Source organism: Anopheles merus, chromosome 3L (assembly GCF_017562075.2).
Source record: "Anopheles merus strain MAF chromosome 3L, AmerM5.1, whole genome shotgun sequence".
NCBI classification, from domain to species: Eukaryota; Metazoa; Arthropoda; class Insecta; order Diptera; family Culicidae; genus Anopheles; species Anopheles merus.
The window spans coordinates 22,928,036-22,949,502 of NC_054085.1; the positions used below are offsets into that span (position 1 = coordinate 22,928,036).

Here is a 21,467-nt window from a genome sequence, read left to right on the forward strand (position 1 = left end):
TTTGTAATCCAAGTTACTAATTGAATCCGTTTCTGCCACACGCGAGAGAGTATCTGCAACTATGTTGCTGTCTCCTTTGATGTATCGAATGTCGCTTGAGAACTGAGAAATGAAATCTAAATGACGATTTTGTCGAGGTGATTTCTCGGTTTTTGACGTCAGCGCTGTGGTGAGCGGTTTATGGTCAGTATATATAATAAATGACCTGCCTTCTAAAAAATGTCTAAAATGCTTGATGCTCAGCACGATTGCCAATAATTCTCTATCGAACGTAGAGTATCTTTGTTCGGTTGGGGTGATTACTCTAGAGAAGAATGCTAGTGGTTGGCAACTTCCTTCAAAATGCTGTTCCAGCACCGCTCCCACGGCGAAATTAGATGCGTCCGTGGTTAAAGAATAAACTGCATCGGACCTTGGGTGTGACAGTATCGTAGCTTTTGCTAGGTCTGACTTGACCTGAAGGGCCGCTTTGTCGCACTCCTCCGACCAGTCGAATGTCTTTAATTTCTGCTTGGTGTGCTGTGCTATCAACTTGTACAAGGGTCTCAACGTATTTGAAACGCTCGGTAAGAAACGGTGATAATAGTTGACCATTCCCACAAATCGCTGTAGTTGTTTAACCGATTTTGGCGTTGGGAATGTTTTTATCGCTTCTACCTTATCCGCGCATGGGATAATTCCATTAGCTGAAATTGTGTGGCTTAAGAAATTAATGGTAGATACACCTAGCACACACTTGGACGGTTTAATTTTTAAATCGTATTCTGCCAGCCGATTGAACACTATGCGCAAGTGCTCAAGGTGCGTTTCCTTCGTCGAACTGGCAATTAGAATATCGTCAATGTAGACGAATACGAAACTGAGGTCATTGAATAAACTGTTCATGAACCTCTGAAATGTTTGACCGGCATTTTTTAAACCAAAAGGCATTCGTAAAAATTCGAACATGCCGAAAGGGGTAGTAATGGCCGTCTTATGTATGTCCTCTTCTGCTACTGGGATCATATGATATGCTCGTACTATGTCAAGCTTTGAAAAAAAATTGCAACCCTGCAGTTGCATGGTAAAGTCCTGGATGTGAGGGATCGGATACCGATCTGGTGTCGTAATGGCATTAAGCCTTCGATAATCCCCACATGGTCTCCAGTCATTGTCACCCTTCGGCACCATATGCAAGGGTGATGACCCTGGTGATGATGATGGGCGACAAATTCCTAAGTCTACCATTTGCTGAAATTCCACATGCGCGATTTTTCGCTTTTGCGGGTCAAGGCGACGTGGCTTCGCAAAAGGCAAAGGGCCTTTGGTTTCAATATAATGAAACACATTATGACATACTGGCTTTCTGTAGTCCGGTGGTTCTACCAAAGATGGAAACTGGTGTAGAACTCGTCCGAAGTCTCCTGCTTCAAGTACAAAATGTTTAGGGGAAGGAGTATCCACAAGTGCCAATGATCCTATGATCGCTAAATTAGTGGTCGAATCAATTAGCTTACGCCCTTTGATATCCACTAGTATTCCGGTTTTGTATAAAAAATCCGCTCCTATTATAGGACGATTTACGGATGCTATGATAAAAATATGGGTAAAAACTCTTTTGAAACCTAAACTTACTTGAATCAGCTTTGTGCCATACGTCACTATGGTACTTCCGTTGGCTGCTTGCAAAACTAAGTCTGTAGGTTTATGAGCTTTACCAGCTAAATGAAATGGAATGACGGATACATCAGCCCCTGTGTCCACTAAAAAGGTAAATGATGTCATCATATCATTTACGAACAAACGAGGAGAAGTACTATATGCTCTAGGGAGATCCGCCAACTCCCGTGAGCTTCTTAGTTTTTTTCTTCCTCTGAGTGTTTGACTCGTGTTGTGGAAAAATTACAGGGCTTAACACACTTGGTTGCTCCGTTACCGTATCTGTAATGATACCAACAAAATGGTTTCCTATCACGAGATGGACTTTGGAAATTTCTTCGTTCTCTAGAGAAGCTGCGTCTATGATCACGATGTTGTCGTTGGGAAAGATTTGACATCTTCTTGATCATGTCGCGTAGTTCGCTTATTTCACGCCGGATTTCATCAGACGCTGAATCGCATGTAACTCTAGCACGAGTATTCACTTCGGATAGTCCACTAGATTGTGTGCATTCCCATAACCTGTCTGCTATCCGCAATTGCTCAGCGTGATCTTTTGTATCAACTGCAACTAAGGCTACCTCAATCGATTTAGGCAGTCTTGACTTCCACAATTTCCTCACAAGAGTTACGGAAAGATCGGTAGAATCCCCAGCTATCTGTAGCATGTATCGATAGAAATCTGATGGAGTTCTATCTCCTATCTCAACATGATATAACAATTTTGACAATCGTGTTTCCTCACTACTTGTCAACCGTTTTAAAATTTCTCCCTTTAAGTGAGAGTATGGTTTTACCGGGTCAGGACTTTTCACAATGTCCAGCACCTTAGCTAATACTTCCTTGGACATTGCAGCGATCAAATATGTGTATTGCGTGCGAATTTGAATTAGCTCCGAAATGAAAATCAGTCCTTGAATTGACATAAGAAGGTTCCGAAGCGACATCAGTCCATCAGAATCTCCATGAGAATGGATCATTTACAAGTAAATTTTAATTCTTTGTAGCTATCAATACGTAGCATCATTGAATCCAAACGTCCATTCTTATGGAGATGACGAAACCGACTACGATTTCGAAACCGATTCCGATTTCGGAGCTAATTCCGATTCCGTAGCTGATTTCGATTACGGAACTGATTCCTATTCCTGAACCAATTCCGAATCCGGAATCCGAACTGATTCCTATTCCGGAAGCGATTCCAAATCCGGAACTGATTCCTATTCCGGAAGCGATTCCGCATCCGGGACCGATTATGATTTCGGAATCAATTCCGGAGACGATTCCGAAAACTGAATCCGGTCTACTATTCGGAATCGATTCCGACGAAAACTTCATTTTTCCCATCACTAGTTGTTACAAAGTCCATGACTAAATGAGTCCACAAGGTCAGAGAATTAAACAAAAAATCACACTATAAAATCTCAAATTTGGGTTGCTGTTGGGATCCCAAAACAACACGGAATTTACACCTGACCTGAAGGTAAGTGTACCTTTTCTGCACGTCATGTTTTTCTGTGGCCACGGAAAGAATTAACAAATACCAAAACTTAATCAGACGCTTCCCATGCACGAATTATTCATGTACTTTGTTGTACTACGCACACCAGAGAGTTAATCAATTTTAGTTTTAGATAATGTTTTCCGAACATTACCTTAATGGTAACGTTTCCTACAGTCGGGGACATAACCACAAATTGTAAATTATTGACAAAATTCTTTAGCAGCAGTAAATTCTCCACCTCAAACATTTAACCCATCCTCCCCATTGTTTGGTACGGAAACAGAAACGCAATAATTCTACCACCGATATTACGCATTTACTAGGAAACGTGACTCCGCAATCTATCCCCTTTTCCAGTTTTTGGTTGTTATTATGCTGCCGAAGCAGCAAAGAAGCCAAGCAAGAATGGTGGTCGTGAAGGATGGTAAGACGGTAAGGACACGTTTCCCAGACCTATAAATCTTGTGACTCATCGTGGCGTGCCACAACTATTCCCTTCTACTCGACACGATGAGAGAGAGAGAGGCGCATTTACGCGCGACCAACGCTAAGAAAGGGTGCCTCCATTCGGTGTCTCGCATTTACCTACTCCCTCTTTCCCAAAAAACGGACCTTCAAGGAATCGTCGTTGAGCGATGACTAATTTTGTTTCACAGAACTCCCCCCCCCCCCACTCCATCCGTAGTGGAGGAAACCCATGCGATGGGGGATACATGGAGATGGAGCATTGTCCTTGAAACATTAGCCAAACATAACGCAATAGCCCGTGACGAGGTGAGGTGGTCCTTTTTTGGGGATAGAGAAGGAACTCTTCACAAAACCTTACAAAAAGCCTAACCCCGCCGCATCACTTTTCATAAAACAAACAGAGCAAGCATTACTTACAGCGTTATCCGGGTGAAATATGTAGCTGGCGGGCGAGTTGTCAACAATAACAATCTTCTGTAAATCTCTCCCTAGCTTGTTCAGATCCTTCACATAGTTGCCCATGTGGAAGACGCAAGATTCCCTAAATAATCGCGCCCGAAACACGTTCCACCTGGTTGAAGAAGGAGAGAGTTATTAGTTACTTCTTGACCGTATTTGGATTGCTTTGTGGGCAAACAAGGACTTACTGGTCGAGCAGATCGGCCACCGGATCGGCGTACTTGGCCAGCGAGGCCGTAAACAGGACGCACTCGTACAGCTCGCCCATCTTCTTCAGGAACTCGTCGACGTGCGGCCGCTTCAGGACGTACACCTGATGTACGGTACCGTCGATTTCCACTGGCACTATGAAATCCGCGTTTGGAATTGGCTGCAAGTAGGAACAATTTAAAAAAAACGTAAGAACACACTTAGAGCCATCTGCCTGACAGACTGTTGCGTTGTGGGGTTTCTGGCTGCTTGTCTCTCATTCCACTGAAGAGCACGCGCGCGTTCGTTACTCAATGCTCCGTTGCGACACACGGCGTTGGATTGCAATTTTGTATTCCTTCTTCCAGTTCCGTCACACATGTCAAAGTGTCTGTCAGCGAGAGTTTGACGAAAAGTCGCTACCTGTTGCAACAGGACGGGATTAAATGCGCCGATGTTGTTACCGCGTGGTGAGCTTAACTTGACAAATTGTTCCTGCGTTACAGAGTATGTCCCCCGTTAGACTGCATAACATTGCAAGTATGTCTGTTGCTGTAAGCGCACTATTACTTCACTCTACTTATACAACACAGCGATCCCGGCTAATCTGGTCCGCCAATTGCGTACCTGCGTTGGGGGGGTGGTTTCGATGTTTGTTTGATCCAACTTACCTTAAAACTGCTATGCACTAGGGTTTCATCTAAGTCTATCACCATGCACTTCTTGTACGTGTCGGAAGGTCGGACCTGGGGCAGCAGATACCGGGGCTGGCCCTGGATCGGAGGTGGCGTAATCGAACCATCGATCGGCGTCCCGCTCTGATTGCTTTTCGTTCGCCCATTCCGCCAGCAGCAGAAGAGCGTCTCCAGGAAACCACGATTGGGCGGTTTTAGCCTATCTACATTGTTGACTGGAAGTAAAGCGAAGGAAACGTAGTAAAAGAGATGATTAGTATGATGCTAGTTGCATATTTTCAGCTTCGGAAGTGAGAAACCACAGTTTCCGATTTTGAAAGGGTAAATATAAGTGATTTCTCTGCTGCCGTCACGATTCAATAGAGCGTAAGGGGAGAGTCGTAATTTGATCAGCGAAATGTGAGAGATATAAGGTGAGAAATAAAGATCAAATCACACTGCATCTTCGAACAGCATTTCGAAGCTACCATCATCAAGTCTACAAAAAGAAGTCTGGGAAATCAAGTGCCCTGGATATGAGGAAAGTTATTGATTCGTAGACGTCTTGCTGGGTTTTTCCTTCTTGCCGCCTTCTCATCCAGTACCAATTATCCACGTGTCAGATTGCAAAAGAGCGAGAGGAGCTCAATTACCAACATCGCCGACATACGAAGACATCGACCCAGGATGGCATTCGGCAGCAGCCGGCATTACCAGAAGAATCGAGAAGAAGTTCTTACTTTGAAACCATTCGCGCTTGATTAGTAAGACGACGTATGAATCCATATACTCGACCGAATAGCGACGCTAATGAGCAGCTTTTATTGAGTTTCTGATTGGATATGTAAATGGCGTGGATGTGTGCTGACCTGCCTTCCAGGAATGCATCCCTATGCCAACATGGCTAGCGAGAATCAGCGGCAGCTAACCTTATTAGCAGACAACCTAACCGACCGGGTCGGAGTTTCTCCTCTGCGACGCAATAACGCGAAATCACGAAAACATTTCAAACCCAAACATTGTAAGAAGGACCAGTGCCAATTACAGTGCCATCGGAGTAGCATTTGCAGAACAAAAACCATGGTGTGGTGACGATGGATGGACTGTCATTTTAGTTCCGAAATTGGAGAATATTTATTTATATCTTTACCTTTGGTTGCTTTGGGGTACACGCTTCATTCGCCTGGAGAGCGCTTTCCGAGAGCGCAGTAATCTTCTCGAGCACATCTAATGAACTTTCCAATTCCAACAACCCAAGGCGGACACAGACAAAACACAGCCCACGGGAGAGCACAATGGAGCAAGGACTCCCAGAGGCGCATCATCTTCACGAAGCCAATCCTTGAACGAGGTGAAGACGACGGAAGGAGGCACCAGGAAGAGATGTGCAGGAGCACCACATCACATCAGCCAGCAGTTTCCTGCGATTCTAAGGCGCTTCATTAAATGGATGGCCTGGATTTACATGCATTATTTCAACGCTCGCTCAGGCCGATCTTGCTTCCGGTCGGGAGCAGGAAGGCGGAACGGAATGTGAAGCAATGACGAAACCTTGTGGAATAAGATTGAGCGGTTCGATTTACGACCGAGGCGCAGAAGAAAGTGAAGCACAAGCGACACAGACGGTGGCAAAAGAATGCAATCAATCTACTGACAAATTAATCTCGAGCTCTTGTAACCTTAAAACAAAACGAAGGATATAGAGAGAAGCAGAGAGAAAGAGAGATGGAGAACACTGTTCCCTACTGTCTTTGCCTAGGGAAGAGGAGGTCATCGGGAAAAGAAGCTTTAGAGAACTTCTCAGAACAATAACATACCTCTCCGCACGGTGCATCGTCGTGCGTTGGGGATGTATTAAAATGTGTCAAAAAACCTGTTGCAAAAAGTGGGATCCCTGGTCTTCCCCCTGTTGCTTCGCCGCAGGACAACTACCCCAGTTGCTGTACGGTATAAAGCAAGGAAGAAGTAACGTCCTGCAAGCTTAAATAAATGATTGACATGGGTTCAACGATACCGGGCAACGGAGCCCTCAAGACATCATCCTCCCGTTGTTTTGTTGTCCTGCCGGTGATGGTGATTTACATTCCCCTGGAGACACTTGGACACAAAAAGCTTCTCAAACTCCCCAAACTACCAGAAGGTATCCTCCTAGGCTCTAGCGAGACGAAAGTGAATTTTGTAATCGTCTATCTACACACACACACAATCTATGCAAAAGTTATTCAGCTAGAACGGCGTGGGTAAAGACCAATTGGCAAATTGGAATTTCCAGAATCATTTTGCTGCGCACAGTTGCGCGGCAATACGATCATTACAAAGCATTCTGCTAACCTACTTCCTAACAACGGGTCTCGGGGGTTCATGATGACAGATTGCATAACCTAACTACGGCGGCGGGCAATTTAACGGTCGCTTCCCTTCGTTCGCAGTTCGCTTTTTTTGTTTGCTGTTGTTGTACTCGTTCTCATTAAATATTTGGCAAGCTTTCGTGCTTGCTCCTCCACATCACGCCAAAACGATACCACACACACACACACACACACACACACACGCGCGCAAGTGCATCGCATACATCAGCGCGCGTTCAGTGACCTTTCCGGTTCGTTTGCAAGAGTACCTTTTGGCACTGTGCCCTAATTTGGCCCATTTCATAAAGCTGTCTGGCGTGGGGGCGCGCTTGAGGAAGCTTCGCGGACAAGAAGTAACTCGTCATCTTGGAGCTTTGCCACAAACACACACACACACACACTGCTCGTTGCAAATACAAAAGAAGAGCTCAGGACAATTGTAAGTTCTGCACAACCGATGCATGTGGTGTGTGCGCGTCTGTGGGTTTTTTGATGGAAACAAAACAAAATGACGCTACAACAAGAAAATGACAAGAACAAAAACACGCACATAAAACCAAGCAAGAAAGCAGCTCCTTTTTTCATTTTCGTCTCCAACTCTTTTCAAGAAAGAATTAAATCTTTGTCACAATAGGGGTAAAAGTAAGGTACAGTACCTCAGATCAACAAAACCACACACACACACACAAATAGAAGGGAAAATTACGGCAGGAAAGCACAACACAAAGTTTCCAGCGGCGGGAAAGCTTTTCCATTTTTATGATACCGTTACTACTACACACACACGCACGCACGAGAAATGACACCGATTCTATACTCTTCCCTCTAAGAAGTCCTCCCTGTTGGCCCTTCTTTCGTCCCTCTGTTGGGTGATTGTTTTCCCATCAAAGTTTCCCAATCCCACCTAAGCCAACGCGTGGTAACGCACGCGCCATTTTACAACCTTTTCCTGTAATCTTTTCTCAAGAATGGCTGCTGGTTGTGTGTTTCCCTTTTTCTGCCCGTGTGTGCGACGACATACACAACCCCCGGGTGAGTGGTTTGGTTCTAAAGTGGGCCACACTTTTGCATCATTTTCGGTCCCGTACGTACAGCCTCCTTCTTCTCCGCTTTCGACCGCTTTTGGGACGAGGAAAAACAATGAAACTCTCTTTTCCCATGTTTGGGGAGGGAGAAGAAAGGTCAAAGACCGAGAAAATGTATAGCACGCGACGACATAACGACATACCTTTTTCCGCCCGCGGGATCCGCTACGATCCGGGCCAATGTTGAGAGCATGCACCATTGTAGAGTGCTGCGTGTGAGAAAGCCCAAATTCGATAACGGAAGGGCATAAAGTTCTGTTCCTAATTACCAACAGAGCACCGAGCGCGGCAGAGTTGCTGACAGTTTTACCCCAGCATCGGTAGAAGTTGTTGGCAGTATGTCAAGAATTGGTGGCCACAATGTGTAGTCAGCTACCTTCATGGGATGCATCCAAACCGCGATAACAAGAATTTGGATCAGTAACAGGGACAAACTTCAAAGTATTTAACACACAAAACGTGGAAGCGCCTCTCAAGGAAGTGTGAAGGAACTTCTTTAGGCATTCTTTAAAGACAATGCCGTTGACTGATTGCTCAAGTCTTTACCGAACCGACGCACACACACACCGACATCTTCCGCGCCCTTCAAAGGGACCGGACATCCGCTTCAGACTTTTGTGTAGGTCACTAAACCAGCGCCACCCCGACGATCCAGAGCGGAAGCGGATGTCGAAACCGGGGTAAATTAAAAGATCACAAACACACGACATGGCCCGTTGGTGGTGTCTCTGTGCTCCTATGATGTCTCCTATGGCGATGACTTCCACACTCTGAAGTTAAGCAACTCATAGCACACTGTTCTATTTGGAGCTGTCGACGTTGTCCGTTAGGTGGCAATAGTTGATGGTTCAACACATCCGGATAGTGATCTGGAAAGCCGAACCAAGCTGAGACGACTTCAAGCTCCGGAAGAGTTTTGTCATCAGTTTCCCCCCGTTCATCGTCAACCGGGGGGCCGGACGATTCAGCTTTGAGCAGTGCAGAGTTGGTAAACAACAGCACACGAACGTGTTTTATGAGCTCTCATGGTGTCGTTTTAGCGTCCAAAAGGAAGTCTCCCAAGAGTACGTCGAATCCGTCCAGAACATAAAACGCACACACACACACTAGGAACGCTCCTAGAGCAACAGCACGAAATGGCCGTACACAACAATGACCTTCGCAGGCATTCCACACCTCTCTTCATCGTACGGGGTGGCCGTCGTCATGTCCCAAAGAAACGGGGACTGTGGAGTGTAGAATGAGGTGTGTACTTGATGAAATGAGCGTCGTCGTCGTCGTCGTCGTCCTGCCCGGTTTTCGGACTGCGGCGTTGTATCGCCCGAGGTGTGCAGGAATTTTTCATTAGTTCGAGCGCTACCAGAGTCCCTCGATTCCCCAAGGCTAGAGCAATACCGCTCTCACCGTCTTCACTTAGTCCATTAATTTTGGACATTAAAATCCATGACCACACCACTCACAGCCACACCACTCACAGCCAGCTGGACCGGCACACGGTGGTACATGCGGCACTACAAACTGCGTCACTCACATACCACATCTTGCGGACGAAGAAAGGCGCACAAGTGTGTTACTCTGCAGGGGAGCACAAAGCTGGAGACCATCGCTGGAGACATTCTTGCACACTGCCATAGCCAAACGCGCCATATGGAGCGACACACTACTACACTCGACCCAGCAGCGGACTTGGCACCCCTAATGGAGGTCATTAATTATCCCAGCAGACCGCCAATAGCACCACAACTTTCTCGGTCTCGGTGCAAAAGCAACGCCGGAACTATTTCCGGAGGCTATTTTTAGCTCCCGGTCCCGATGCGTCGTCACATCAATGTCCACCCGTACACCCGGGTAATGCTGAACTTGGGCGACAGGGGAGAACCTAGGATTATTGATGATTCTTCATTTCGTCACCACTCACTGCTGGTTGACAGGCAGGGGGACGAAGTCTACAGGGTCCAGAGGTGGTTAGATTATGCGAATGATGACGAAATGCTGTCCACAGACACACACCGTGCTAACCGTGATTGACGTTCCTCAATCTCCGCTTCCCCCAGTCAAATCCGCCACAGCCCCAGGAGGACCCAGGGAGGAGTCTGGCGTACCAACGGTGACGTACCGATTGGTGCCTCGGTGATTATGAGGTGGCGGAGACATGGCACCATAGCATGACACGCTCATATGAGCGTTTTGCCACACATTAACGCAACCACACTTCCGGTGGTGAAAGAGAAAAGGAGCGACAGGACAGGTCCTAGCTTTTCGACCGTGCTTTGTGCCCGCACGCGTCACGCGTGTCGAAGGAGTGACGAATTATCCGTGTCCTTGAAGGTGTGTGTGTGTGTTTGCTGCACGCTCGATGGCGTCATGCAACGTTTGCCGTGGACGCGCGTTTGGTAGTTTTTCAGCCCGAAATCGATATCCCCCGAACCGGCTTCTCTAGCAGAGATGCAGGGTTTGCTAAAAATAGAAGTGTCGATAGCAAATATGCGGAAAAATTCGCCAAAGAAAAACGCACCCTAGAGAGAGAGAGAGAGAGAGAGAGAGGAAGAAAATACTGCCCCAGGGAGGCAAGAAGCAAGCACAGGAATCGAAATGCCAACAGCTTAATTGGACGTTATTAACTTTCTCCCACTAATTGATTTCGCCTAGCCGGGGAGGGGAGAGAAGCACGATACAAAGTTAGCACCACATTATTCTAGCGCTAAACGTGTAACCACCACCACCTCCTCTCCCTCTGTTCCGTGATCGTTTTTGTTTTGTCTTTGCTGTCACGCTCTCGCTCTCTCTCTCTCTCTGCTAACGTGTCTCCATTAACGAGAGTGATAACGAGAAAACCCCCATTTACCATCTTCGGGTTTGTCACCTTCTTCACCTTTAGCACCACCGGCGACATGCTAACAATGCGAGACGACCTGCCCCCCCCCCCCCCCCTTTTCTTACACCACCATCCCTATTCCTATCAAGCCACAGCCGCGTGTGTACACATTGTTTTTCCCCGCACACAAGAAGTGGTCACCCAGCCACTCTCAATTAATTATCATCGAATTAGTCGCATTTCCCTTTTCCTCCCATTGTGTGCGTGTACATTGGGATGGGGGTAAGCGTCACAGCAAAACAAAAACTGTTGCATGAGCATGGGCGCCACTATCCCCACTGTGGGCGAGTTGGGAAAATCAGTGAAGCAGCAGTGAAACGCTTACGCTTAAGTCATTCGTGAAAATGTCACCACACACACACACACACACACGCACACCTCTTGATAGAAAAGTAAGCCCACAACAGCAGGCAAGCTTTTCCACTCAGGGATTGTTTATCGTAGGGCTTTTGCTTACGGTTGTGGCAAAAGGCACGACACACACACCTACGTGCCCCTGTAGGGAATTTGCTCGGGCAAGGTGTTTACGTTTTCCATTCCCATGACTAGAGCTTTCTTGAGCTGCCACGTGCTGCGCACAATACACAGGACAACAGGCCGGCGGGAGATGCCGATTTTCTCATCACCACCTCCGCCTTCTCGATCGCGCATAATGGCGCATAACACTAAATGGCACGGTATGGAAAACGGGCGTAGTACTTCCCGCTGCTGCTCCCAATGCAGCGTGTGTACTGGGATATAATTTATGAAAATTTTATTCATTAGCTTAACATCTCTACCTCCCCCTCCCCCCCTACACTCGTCCACCGGTAGGGCAAAGATCAGGATAGTAAAAAATGCTGTGCTCACTTCGCGTAAATGCTAATAAAATGCAAAGCAATAATACCCGAGCGAGAGCCCGCAGCAGCAGCAATCACGAGAGGGAAAGCAATCCGTTCTGCCACACTTGAGTCGCAGGATTTATTCCAGGAAAAACCGCTTTCCCACCGAAACTCGATGATGTATAATAAATACTCCCCCTCCTGATGGAGCGGGAACGGTTTTCACTGGGCAGAGCCCAAAGCTCATTTGGCAATTGTGCACCGAACAGCAGAGCAATAGCGACCGGTAGCAGCTTACGCAAATTTAAAGTACTACCATTGTACCTTGCGTCACGCGGGGAAAAGGGGACAAATGTTTGCTTTTTTTTTCTTCAGCTAAGTGCAGCAGTGTATAAACTATCCAGCGGGACATCTCTGCCAGTAGCTCACCGTGGATGAAGACGACGAGCGAGTGAGTGTATTATTTATTCTTATGCGAAGAGGTTTAAACCCCGAGAAAAGCTTTGGCAGTTTGCTCGGTGCCCTTGAATTGGGATTACACTTGCAAAGGAGCCTTCGGGAAGGCTATATGGAAGTCTCTATAGTGCTCCAGATAATGCTTTATTCTTGTAAAATAACTATAAAAATGTACAATACTTTGGCTTTGCCAATTTATAAGTTGCTCTTTGCCGAGAACAAACCGGGTAGGTATACTCACTTTCTGTCAGTAGAACGTAAAACCTCAACAATTTTTTTTCCGCCATTGGTAATCTAACAGGGTTTCCTAATGACTTTTAAAAATGTAATAATCTCGTTAAATTTTCTCATATTTATTTTATTTATTTTCGTATTCTATCGATTTCGTTTAATTTGATTATTCTGCATAATTTCAGAAACTCACTTTCCGTGTTTCATGAAGTGCCAAAATTTCAGCAAAGTTGTCGTACGGAAATTGTATATCTTCATGCACTAGATTATTAGAAACAAAGCAACCTGTGATCAACAATAGTCACAATGTTCATTTTGTACCATGAATTTAATGTTCTTGAACTCAAATTATCTGGCCAGTGCTGGCCTGGTGATCTGTTCGAGTTTCCGAAGGTTTCGAGCCCCAATAAACAATTTTAAGCTACTTTACAACATTTTACAACTGTAAGTAAACATTTGACAACCAACTGATGCCTATCTGAGCTTCGTCCAATCGTAACTAAACAAGTGAAACTCCTAAGTTGTTCCGTTTGCTTTATGGAGTTTAAAACTTATGTTTGTACCTTCATTTACCAAAATAGTTTGAATTTATTTACCAATGAATTATCCCGAAACCTTCAAAATTAATAATAAACTCTTAAATTAGAACAAAGTTTATTAAAATTTAGCTCCAAACAATAATTTTCAATAAAATGTCAAGAAACTAACTCGGGTAATATAAACGTACGTTAATATGTTTAACGTTAATATGGGGAAAGTAAATGTTTAACATTTAACACTTGCGCTCGAAAACGGTCTATAATTCAAAAGAGTTAACTGAATCTGGGAACTCTGGGGAAGACTCAATCACACATCCGTCATGGGTTGACTTCTAGAATGGACCGTCCTTTTATAACAAGGCCTGACAATCCGGGTGCGTGGTACTGAATAAGTATCGCAACCCTGTGTATAAACCGGCATGTCCGACGTAGGACGTTACGCCAAATAGAACAAGCACTGAATCAAGGAATGTACCGTAAAACCCTACGTATGAACTCCCTCTGCGCAGTGACAAAACCAGTGTAGATAAAGTTGTTGGCGCGTTCTCTTCTTGTCCCACAAAGGACTCATACACAACACACTCTTTGTACACACTTTCTGTAAACTTTTGCTTCATAATTTGCTTTACCTTTTGCTAATCTTTCTCGCCTAACGTGCAGCAAGATACATGTTTTTCCATTTGTGCGAGCAATGGAAAATTCTTCAACCTGCTACCCCTCTTGCGAAGCAATCTTCTCGAAACTCTCCTCTCTCCCGCACAAGACACCGTAAGACAGGATCAGAAATAATGGGCTCACCGTGGTACACCCGATTATACTCAGCGTTGTAAGTATATTAACACCTACCCGGGTGGAGGAACATGAAGTAATAGCTCTAGTTTCTCCTGCATAAAAAAGCATAACTCAGGTGTAGGAAACAGGAAACAGATGCGTCACTACTCCGGGCACAGTGTTTACTTTAGAACAATGCTTCCGCTTCAGATGGGCTGTGTTGTTGTTGACTTTGGTGTTGTTGCGAAAGTTCGTACAATGTTCGCCGTCGGCTATCCCGGACTGTGTGAGAACAGGGATATCATCATCATCATCATCATCAGGAAGAAAATGAAATATTAAACCAGCGGCACTGCACTACAGGGATGTGTGCATGAAAGTAACGCTCCAGGTACAGTACTGTGTTGGAAAGAATGTAGTTTGGATTCCGTCCAGGATGTTCAGTCAAACAAACTATTTAACCAGCAATCGACGGTTTGATGAACAACTGCCATATTCAAGTATTTCCTCAGAAGCTTACTCTCTTTTTGCTCTGTCATCTTCATCCGATGAACTGTTAAACTTGCTAAGAGCTATTCCTTATCCCTGCGATTATCTTCTTACCGAGGCCGGCCTATCACCTTCACGGACAACTACACTGTGTCCTCCGAACGCATTAAACCGACCAAGACGTCCAAAACATCCATTTCTGGGTGATAAAACTGGTCAAACTGTCCAACGAAACCCACACACACATGTACACACACGCACAAATAAACGTTTGTTTGGGAAAAGTGATCACACACGCTAAGGAAGGGATGCCCAATCAGCAACAAAGTCAAATATATCCAACCGTACGTGACCTGTGTGTAGCCGAAAGGCACCGGCAGCAGCCACCGAAAGGATAATCACACGACCGAGCAGCCGAGGCACGCAATTTCCCACCCACTCCCACATATTGCCCATCCCTCCCTAGAACCGATGCTTCTCCGTAAGGGCAGTGTTGGGAAGCGCGCGTGCACACAATGACGAATGATTTTGCTGATCAATTAAGGTTTTCCCATGCATCAGCAATTCTCGGAAGCGGCGCGGGGCGATATTTTTATGCCTGCCAAATGCTAACCCGTAAACAGCAGACACAACCAAGGGCAAAAGATTAAGGGAAAATTGTATTTACCGCTCAGATAAAAGCTCTCGGTAAACAGTCTGCTCCACCAAAGACTGTAACTGTCGGTGTGGGTGAAAGACTTCAAGGGCAATGATTTTCTTAAATTATGCAAATGATGTGTGCGTCACCGTACACAAAAACCGCACCGTGGAGCGTAATCCATCTTGACAAATCGAGCAATTTAACAAACAGCAAACGCTTGAGTCTCCTACTGTCAGAGGCTACTCCGCACAAGAGACGACACTTCAAACGACACACAGTCGCCGCGCACGGTTGGAAATCGAACCGAACCGCAACTCGACCGTGTAATCAGCGAGTGTCTACTTCAAACTTCAATATTAATATCCTTCTTCGCCGGCTCCAAAACCCCAAACCAACCATCCTTCCATCATTCGCCGAAACTTCTTCCCCCAAAGCCAGACGAATAATCCTCTGTTTGTGGGGCATAAATTTTGCACACAATCGCCAGGCGGCAAAACCCATGAAGTCGTCAACCTTCACCAACGTACGCGCGGTGTGGGGCGCGCGCGCGCTGGAGAAGATGTTAAGCTGTTGTCAGCTAAATTATGTTTGCCATATCTGTCTGTTTCGGTTCTACTTCGGTGCGGCTGAAAAGTTTCATAAAATTGTGATCAATATCGAATCACTTTCAACACCTCCAGCCGCGGCAAAACCCCCTCTGGAGCTCTTTCTGCGCTTCTCTATTGCGTCTCCAACTCGTCCCAAGTTAGGCAAACTTCTCGAGGACACAGAAGCTATTAGGGCGAGAAAGCGGATGATGCAAAGAGGCAGGGTTCTTGGTGATTTGTTTAGGGGTCGCTCCGCTGCCGATACCCATCACAGAGCTGGAATTCTTCCAAGTCTTGCTTTCGCCCCACTTGTGACGATGGGTTGTCCCTTTGCGTTCTTTGCTGGCACTCTCGATGGAACTCTTGAGCTGCGCGGCAAGGATGTTGATGTTTATCCGGGCGTGAAGAGCTGCTTGGGTGGTACACACGCGAGCAACGGCGATCGATTGTGTCTGACTGGCAGAGGACTATAGAGGACACCACACCACCAGCTCACCAGCAGCAGCACGCTGTTGGATGGAAGATGGTTTCATTTTACATCAGCAATAATGGTGCGAACTGCACAGAGAGTCCTATCGAGATCTATTGCGTTCGTGCATGGAGAGCGAGAGGCATGGTAAAAAAAGGAGAACAAGCGAAATAGTGTATCCATCCACCAATTCGTCGAGTTATTTATAATCCAATGTATCCTTTTTTCCCTTTTCCACCCATTTCCACCCAGCTGCCTCTACACAACCAAGAGATGGATCTTTTCCCTATTGCCTTTATTGGGGAAAACGGGGGCATATGGAAATCTGCAACCATTCCACCCACGTCCAACTACACGAAGCACGTACACGGCTCGTTGGTGGAGGAGTTGCCTCGGCTCTGTGTGCTCTGTTTGATGATGAAATTTATTATCCTTTTAGTATAAAGAACAATTACTGTACCTTCCAACGATAGGCAACACAGCTGTCCGAACGGACCCGTTAATCCACCTGTGTGTGTGTCTGTGTTTTGGTGATCAATGGAGTAAACACTGTGCAGAGCAATGGGGAAGAGCTGCCCATGAACGAGTCCTATGAGCCGTTGATTACTAAAAATAATTCCACCGCCTGGGCAATAAAACCGGCCCCAAAACCAGAGATCTTCCCTCCATCAGGTCGTCAGCCATCCATTCAACCGTACAAAGGGGAGGGGGTGCCAAGGAGGAGAAGAAAAAAAAAATCATCCCCTCGAGAGGCTGGGACGGTGATGCTTCAGTCGACCTTACCTCAAAAGCACGGACCCGATGATGAGGACAACGAGTAGGCATACAAGAGGTGTGTGTATATAAAAATATCTCTCTTACATTGAAAACAAACAGTAAGAGCAACCACAAAGCAAGGGGTAAGAGGAGCAAGAGAATACCCGAATTCTGGCACCGGTCACCGGGAACCATCTGCTTGGTTTAGAATTTATTGTGTGCGCTCTCTCTGCGCCGGCTAATGTTGTCTTGTCTATGCCGGAAAGAAGCGTGTAAAGTATGCTGAAACCAGGCTGCTACACACAAGGTGGTGTCAGTGGGAATCGATGCACGATGATTTTATACACTATATTTGATCAACTTTTCCCAACAAATCACACCGTGGGGGAAAACGTATGTACTGGCGGCTCGTCCCAGTAAAACGTTGGCTCGATTGCCACCAACCTAGCTCATTAATTGAATTAACGTTCGCTCTGTAACCTACAGTTCCCAACAGCTTCGAAACGTTTTGGAAAATTAGTGCCAGCAACGACGATGATGATGATGATGATGATGATGCTCCCACAGTCGACCGCGTGAGATGATGGAAATTGATCAACGGGCACCGAAAGCCTGGTTATAATCACCTTCACCTCGACGAAATCGCCCATTCGGAAAACAACTCCTGCACGGGGTGGCAGCAAAAACGGATGTTTAATTTTAGCCACGCGTGTCATACGGTACACCTGTGTGGATTTTAAACACAGGCCCTGCACAGCGGAGGATTCATGAAGGGAACTGGAGACAACGGCAGCGTGTGTGTGCTGGGAAACACGAAAAACAATCTCGCTCAATTTCGATTGATCACGTAACCGATCACAGCACCCTCACATGTAGATGTAGATGCTTTTTGTACATAATTTTTCACTTCATCACATCAAAGGCAAACATGAAAATGGAATTACCTGTGGTGCCAGTGGGAGGGAAGCTCCCAGCCAGACGTGCTTTGGTCGCGAAAAAAATGATTAAACACTATTCAGGCTTCAGGCTCGTGGGCTTACGTGGGTCTCATTTTCTCCTACAGATCACGTCCCCAGATACAGGCAACATTAACATGCAGCAAAAAAAAAAATCATGCAAAGTCCAAGAGATGCAATTTTTACCCAAATCAAGTCGTAAATAAGATCTCATTCCGAATGAGTGCCAGCGGAATCCGACTGAACACATTCCAACAAGTCACACATTGCGCTCTACCCGGAGTACATAAAAACGTCCTAATACATCGCGGAACACACATTACAACCTCCCTTCGCGACATGTCTCCACCATTACACAACTGCATCAAGATGAACTTGAACATCTTCGGACACCATCTCGGCTCATCGACACCATCCATCCCGCCACCTCCAAATACGCCTGGAGGTCTTCCCAACATTTTTGTTGTCTATCCACATGATGTGTCTCCCTGAAAGAAGAAAAAAACATGAAGCGTAGAGGCGCGCCCCGCCAAATGAATCGTATACTGCCCCAAAATAAGGGTTTGCGCGTCTGCAAACGTCGAACAGACGCGTTTTCGTTTTGTTTTGGGGGGATGAGGATCTAAAATAAGAGATTTAGTTGTATGTTTGTGTGTGAGTTTGAGTTTTCTTTTCCTTTGTTTTCTGCGCGCGGCCTCAGGCCATTAGTTCCGATTGGAGGCAGAGGAAAAAGATAGACAGAGAGCATTGTGGGGAGTGTGGCAGGGGGAATTTGAAGTCTGTTATGTCTTTACCCTCCCAATTTCAAGAAGGACAGGCCCCTGCTGCCAGATTTATTTAGAAGACGATGTTCCAACAACAACAACAACACCGGTCACGCTATTAACGGGGTGGAAACTCATCCCTCTCATAACCATTCGGTACAGAGGCAATACATACACACATAGAGAGCGAATCGTTGTTGGTGTCAGTGTACCTCTGGTCTGGTTTGTGAAGCAGAGGAACGACTGGTGCGATACGAGGTTGTCTGTCTGTCTGGCCGGGTGCCGCATCAAGTCACATGATCTTCTTCCGATATAGTGGGCCGCGCGTCTGCAAGCTCCGGGTGCCTAACAACCCTGGCGTCCTCCACATGCTATAATCGTTAAGAAACCAAACCAGCGTGCAGCAACAACACGCCTGACAAAACATATACCACACCACGCCCGGTACGCCGCGCTGTCGGAAACGAACCGAAGATCATTGATGAACTCGCCCGCGACGAACGAAGCGAAACAGAACAGAACGCTGCGTTTGGTCGGTGTTTAGGCGCTAGGGGTGCGCGCGGCTGCATCAAGCGATTCTTCAAGCCGACTGCCAGCTGTTACGCGTACGCAGTTCAGCGCTGATCGCTAGTCGGCTCTGATTTATTCGCTGTTGGTCCAAGCGTGACTTCCAAACCAAACCTTCGTCGTTTTGCACATCAATCAAAGCTGATCGAGCATCTAGAGTGCGCGACTGGACGAGAGATGAACATCTCTGACATAACAGTTCCAATTCCATATATCTGTCATCTTCCACCTTGGTACACAATTTTGCGGTCCTAGAGACCGCAAAACCCGATGAACCGTGTAGCTGATGAGCTACATCCAAAACGAATCATTCGCTCGTTTGGTCCGAGGAAATAGCAGAGTCGAAAATAGCACCAACTGCTAACTGCTTACCATCGGGTGACACTGTCTGGTGGATGTCGGGCGTTCCCCTACCACACCGGAACTGAAAATAACGACGGCCAACGCACGTGAGGAGGGTTCCGTTTCAGCTCAATTGTTGTCCGACCGGGCTAGGGGTGTGAAGCCAGGGACATTAACGACATCTCGGGACTGTAACATCGGGATTGCGGGTTGGCGCTGGTCAATAAAATCTAACGAACACACACGGCTCCGAGAGTTCGGCGAAACCACCAAGCGCCACCAGAGCAGAGTACGGTGTGCTTGGGAGAATTGATAAAAATATAATCATCTTTGGGGACAGGTTTTCCGTGCAGGGTTGGGGACAAACGAGTTCATAATACAATTGTAGCAATGTCTATCTCAACACACACACTGTATAAAATGGCAATCAAGGCCACAACTCTTCTTCTCGGACGAAGAAGAGGGGTCTTGTCATTTTGATTGTAAGTTGTTTATTTTTTTCTGAAGCATGGCGCAAAAGAGAACATCACGCAACGCATCCACACCGCACTTGATGATCTTCTAATCTCGCGAGCCGGATGTTTTACAAATGTAGAGCACAAATTAGTATCCCTGCATCCACAGCGGTGCCATAACTGTGGCTAATATTGATTACCCACTAAACCACGCTCAATAACGACCGAAGGATCACTTAACCCCGAGGACCGTTCACGTTACGGTTACACATGCGATTTGGGACAGGTTTTTGCGTTGCCAGCTACGATGATGATGTTGAAGCTGCCAAGGACTGCTGAATAATCGAGACGCTTTGGAAAACGGGAAAACGAAACAACATCATCATCATCGTCGTTGCGGGTTGTTTCGTTCACTGCATAATTTATTCCGGAACCCAAACAAACACACGTGCGTGCGAAAGGTGAGCATTATTTGCTTCCAGGTCCTTCTCTATCAAGTTAGCAGTCCGGGGGGTTTATTGCGCAAATGAACGTGACCCACAAAAGATGTGAGTTTAAAATGACGTTAAGTGTAATTAAATTCATCAATCCAGATCTCGGGAACCTGGGAAATTCCCGTCACCACTGAACAAACTGGACAGAAATCGAGCAGCCTTTTCTTTTTAAGAGGAGCAGAGCACGCAACACGTTTCCGTGCGTTTCCGCAGGATCGAACGAGCTGGTTTTGACCGACACTCTGTCCCACTCCACCATATCAGTGCGCCGTTAAGTTTTGCTAATCTGCATATTGCGGCAATCATACATCACACCAAGGTACTCGCACCTAACCTTGAGCTGTTGGGCGTTAGGGATTTTTTATTTCGCTATTTTCTATCCAATATATACGACGTGCCAGTGTGTCCTGATGTGCCTCATTGTGGGTGTGGTGGTTGTGGGAGACTATTATTTTCTCATCATCGCAATGATGCTCTCTGTCTCGCTCTCTAATGAAGTTGAGGTTAGGTCGCAAACACAAAAAAAACCCACACGAAAGGTCAATCGACAACAGGCAGCCCGGTTACACCGATGGCCTGTTCGGAACGATAAAGTTTGCAACATTGGTTTGGCAAACTTTCGTCTACGGGGAGATGTGTGCGCTATCTCAACTTGTTACCACGTATTTTGGTGCTGGAATTATTCGTCCACATTTTGCGAGACCACAGTTTAGAGGAAAAACGGTGGCCCTGCTAGTTTCAGTGGACTTTTTGTGTGTTTGCCCTACACGTGTCTACACGTGACACAGTCTCGTCTCGCTGTACAAAGTCCGCTCCGGTGGCGGAATTAATGCTGCACTCCATAAATCATGCTTCTCGTCGACTGTGGACCGGGAATTCAGATCCCGGGG

General features: G+C 46.3%; 1 protein-coding gene and 1 long non-coding RNA gene across 3 annotated transcripts in view; one reads left to right on the top strand and one right to left on the bottom strand.

The window, feature by feature from the left end:
* LOC121600664 (phosphatase Herzog) overlaps positions 1-21,467 on the bottom strand; it is a 57,083-nt gene that overhangs the window by 8,397 nt on the left and 27,219 nt on the right. For both annotated transcript variants that reach the window (XM_041929490.1, XM_041929491.1), the window contains exons 3-5: positions 4,930-5,168; positions 4,258-4,439; positions 4,028-4,181 (exon numbers count right to left, since the gene is read on the bottom strand). In XM_041929490.1, coding sequence (XP_041785424.1) covers positions 4,028-4,181; positions 4,258-4,439; positions 4,930-5,168 — 575 coding nt within the window. The remainder of the gene's footprint in view (positions 1-4,027; positions 4,182-4,257; positions 4,440-4,929; positions 5,169-21,467) is intronic.
* Positions 13,055-15,788, top strand: LOC121600665. Its single transcript, XR_006005860.1, has 3 exons — positions 13,055-13,192; positions 13,948-14,113; positions 14,185-15,788. It is a non-coding gene; the product is annotated as an uncharacterized LOC121600665 (long non-coding RNA).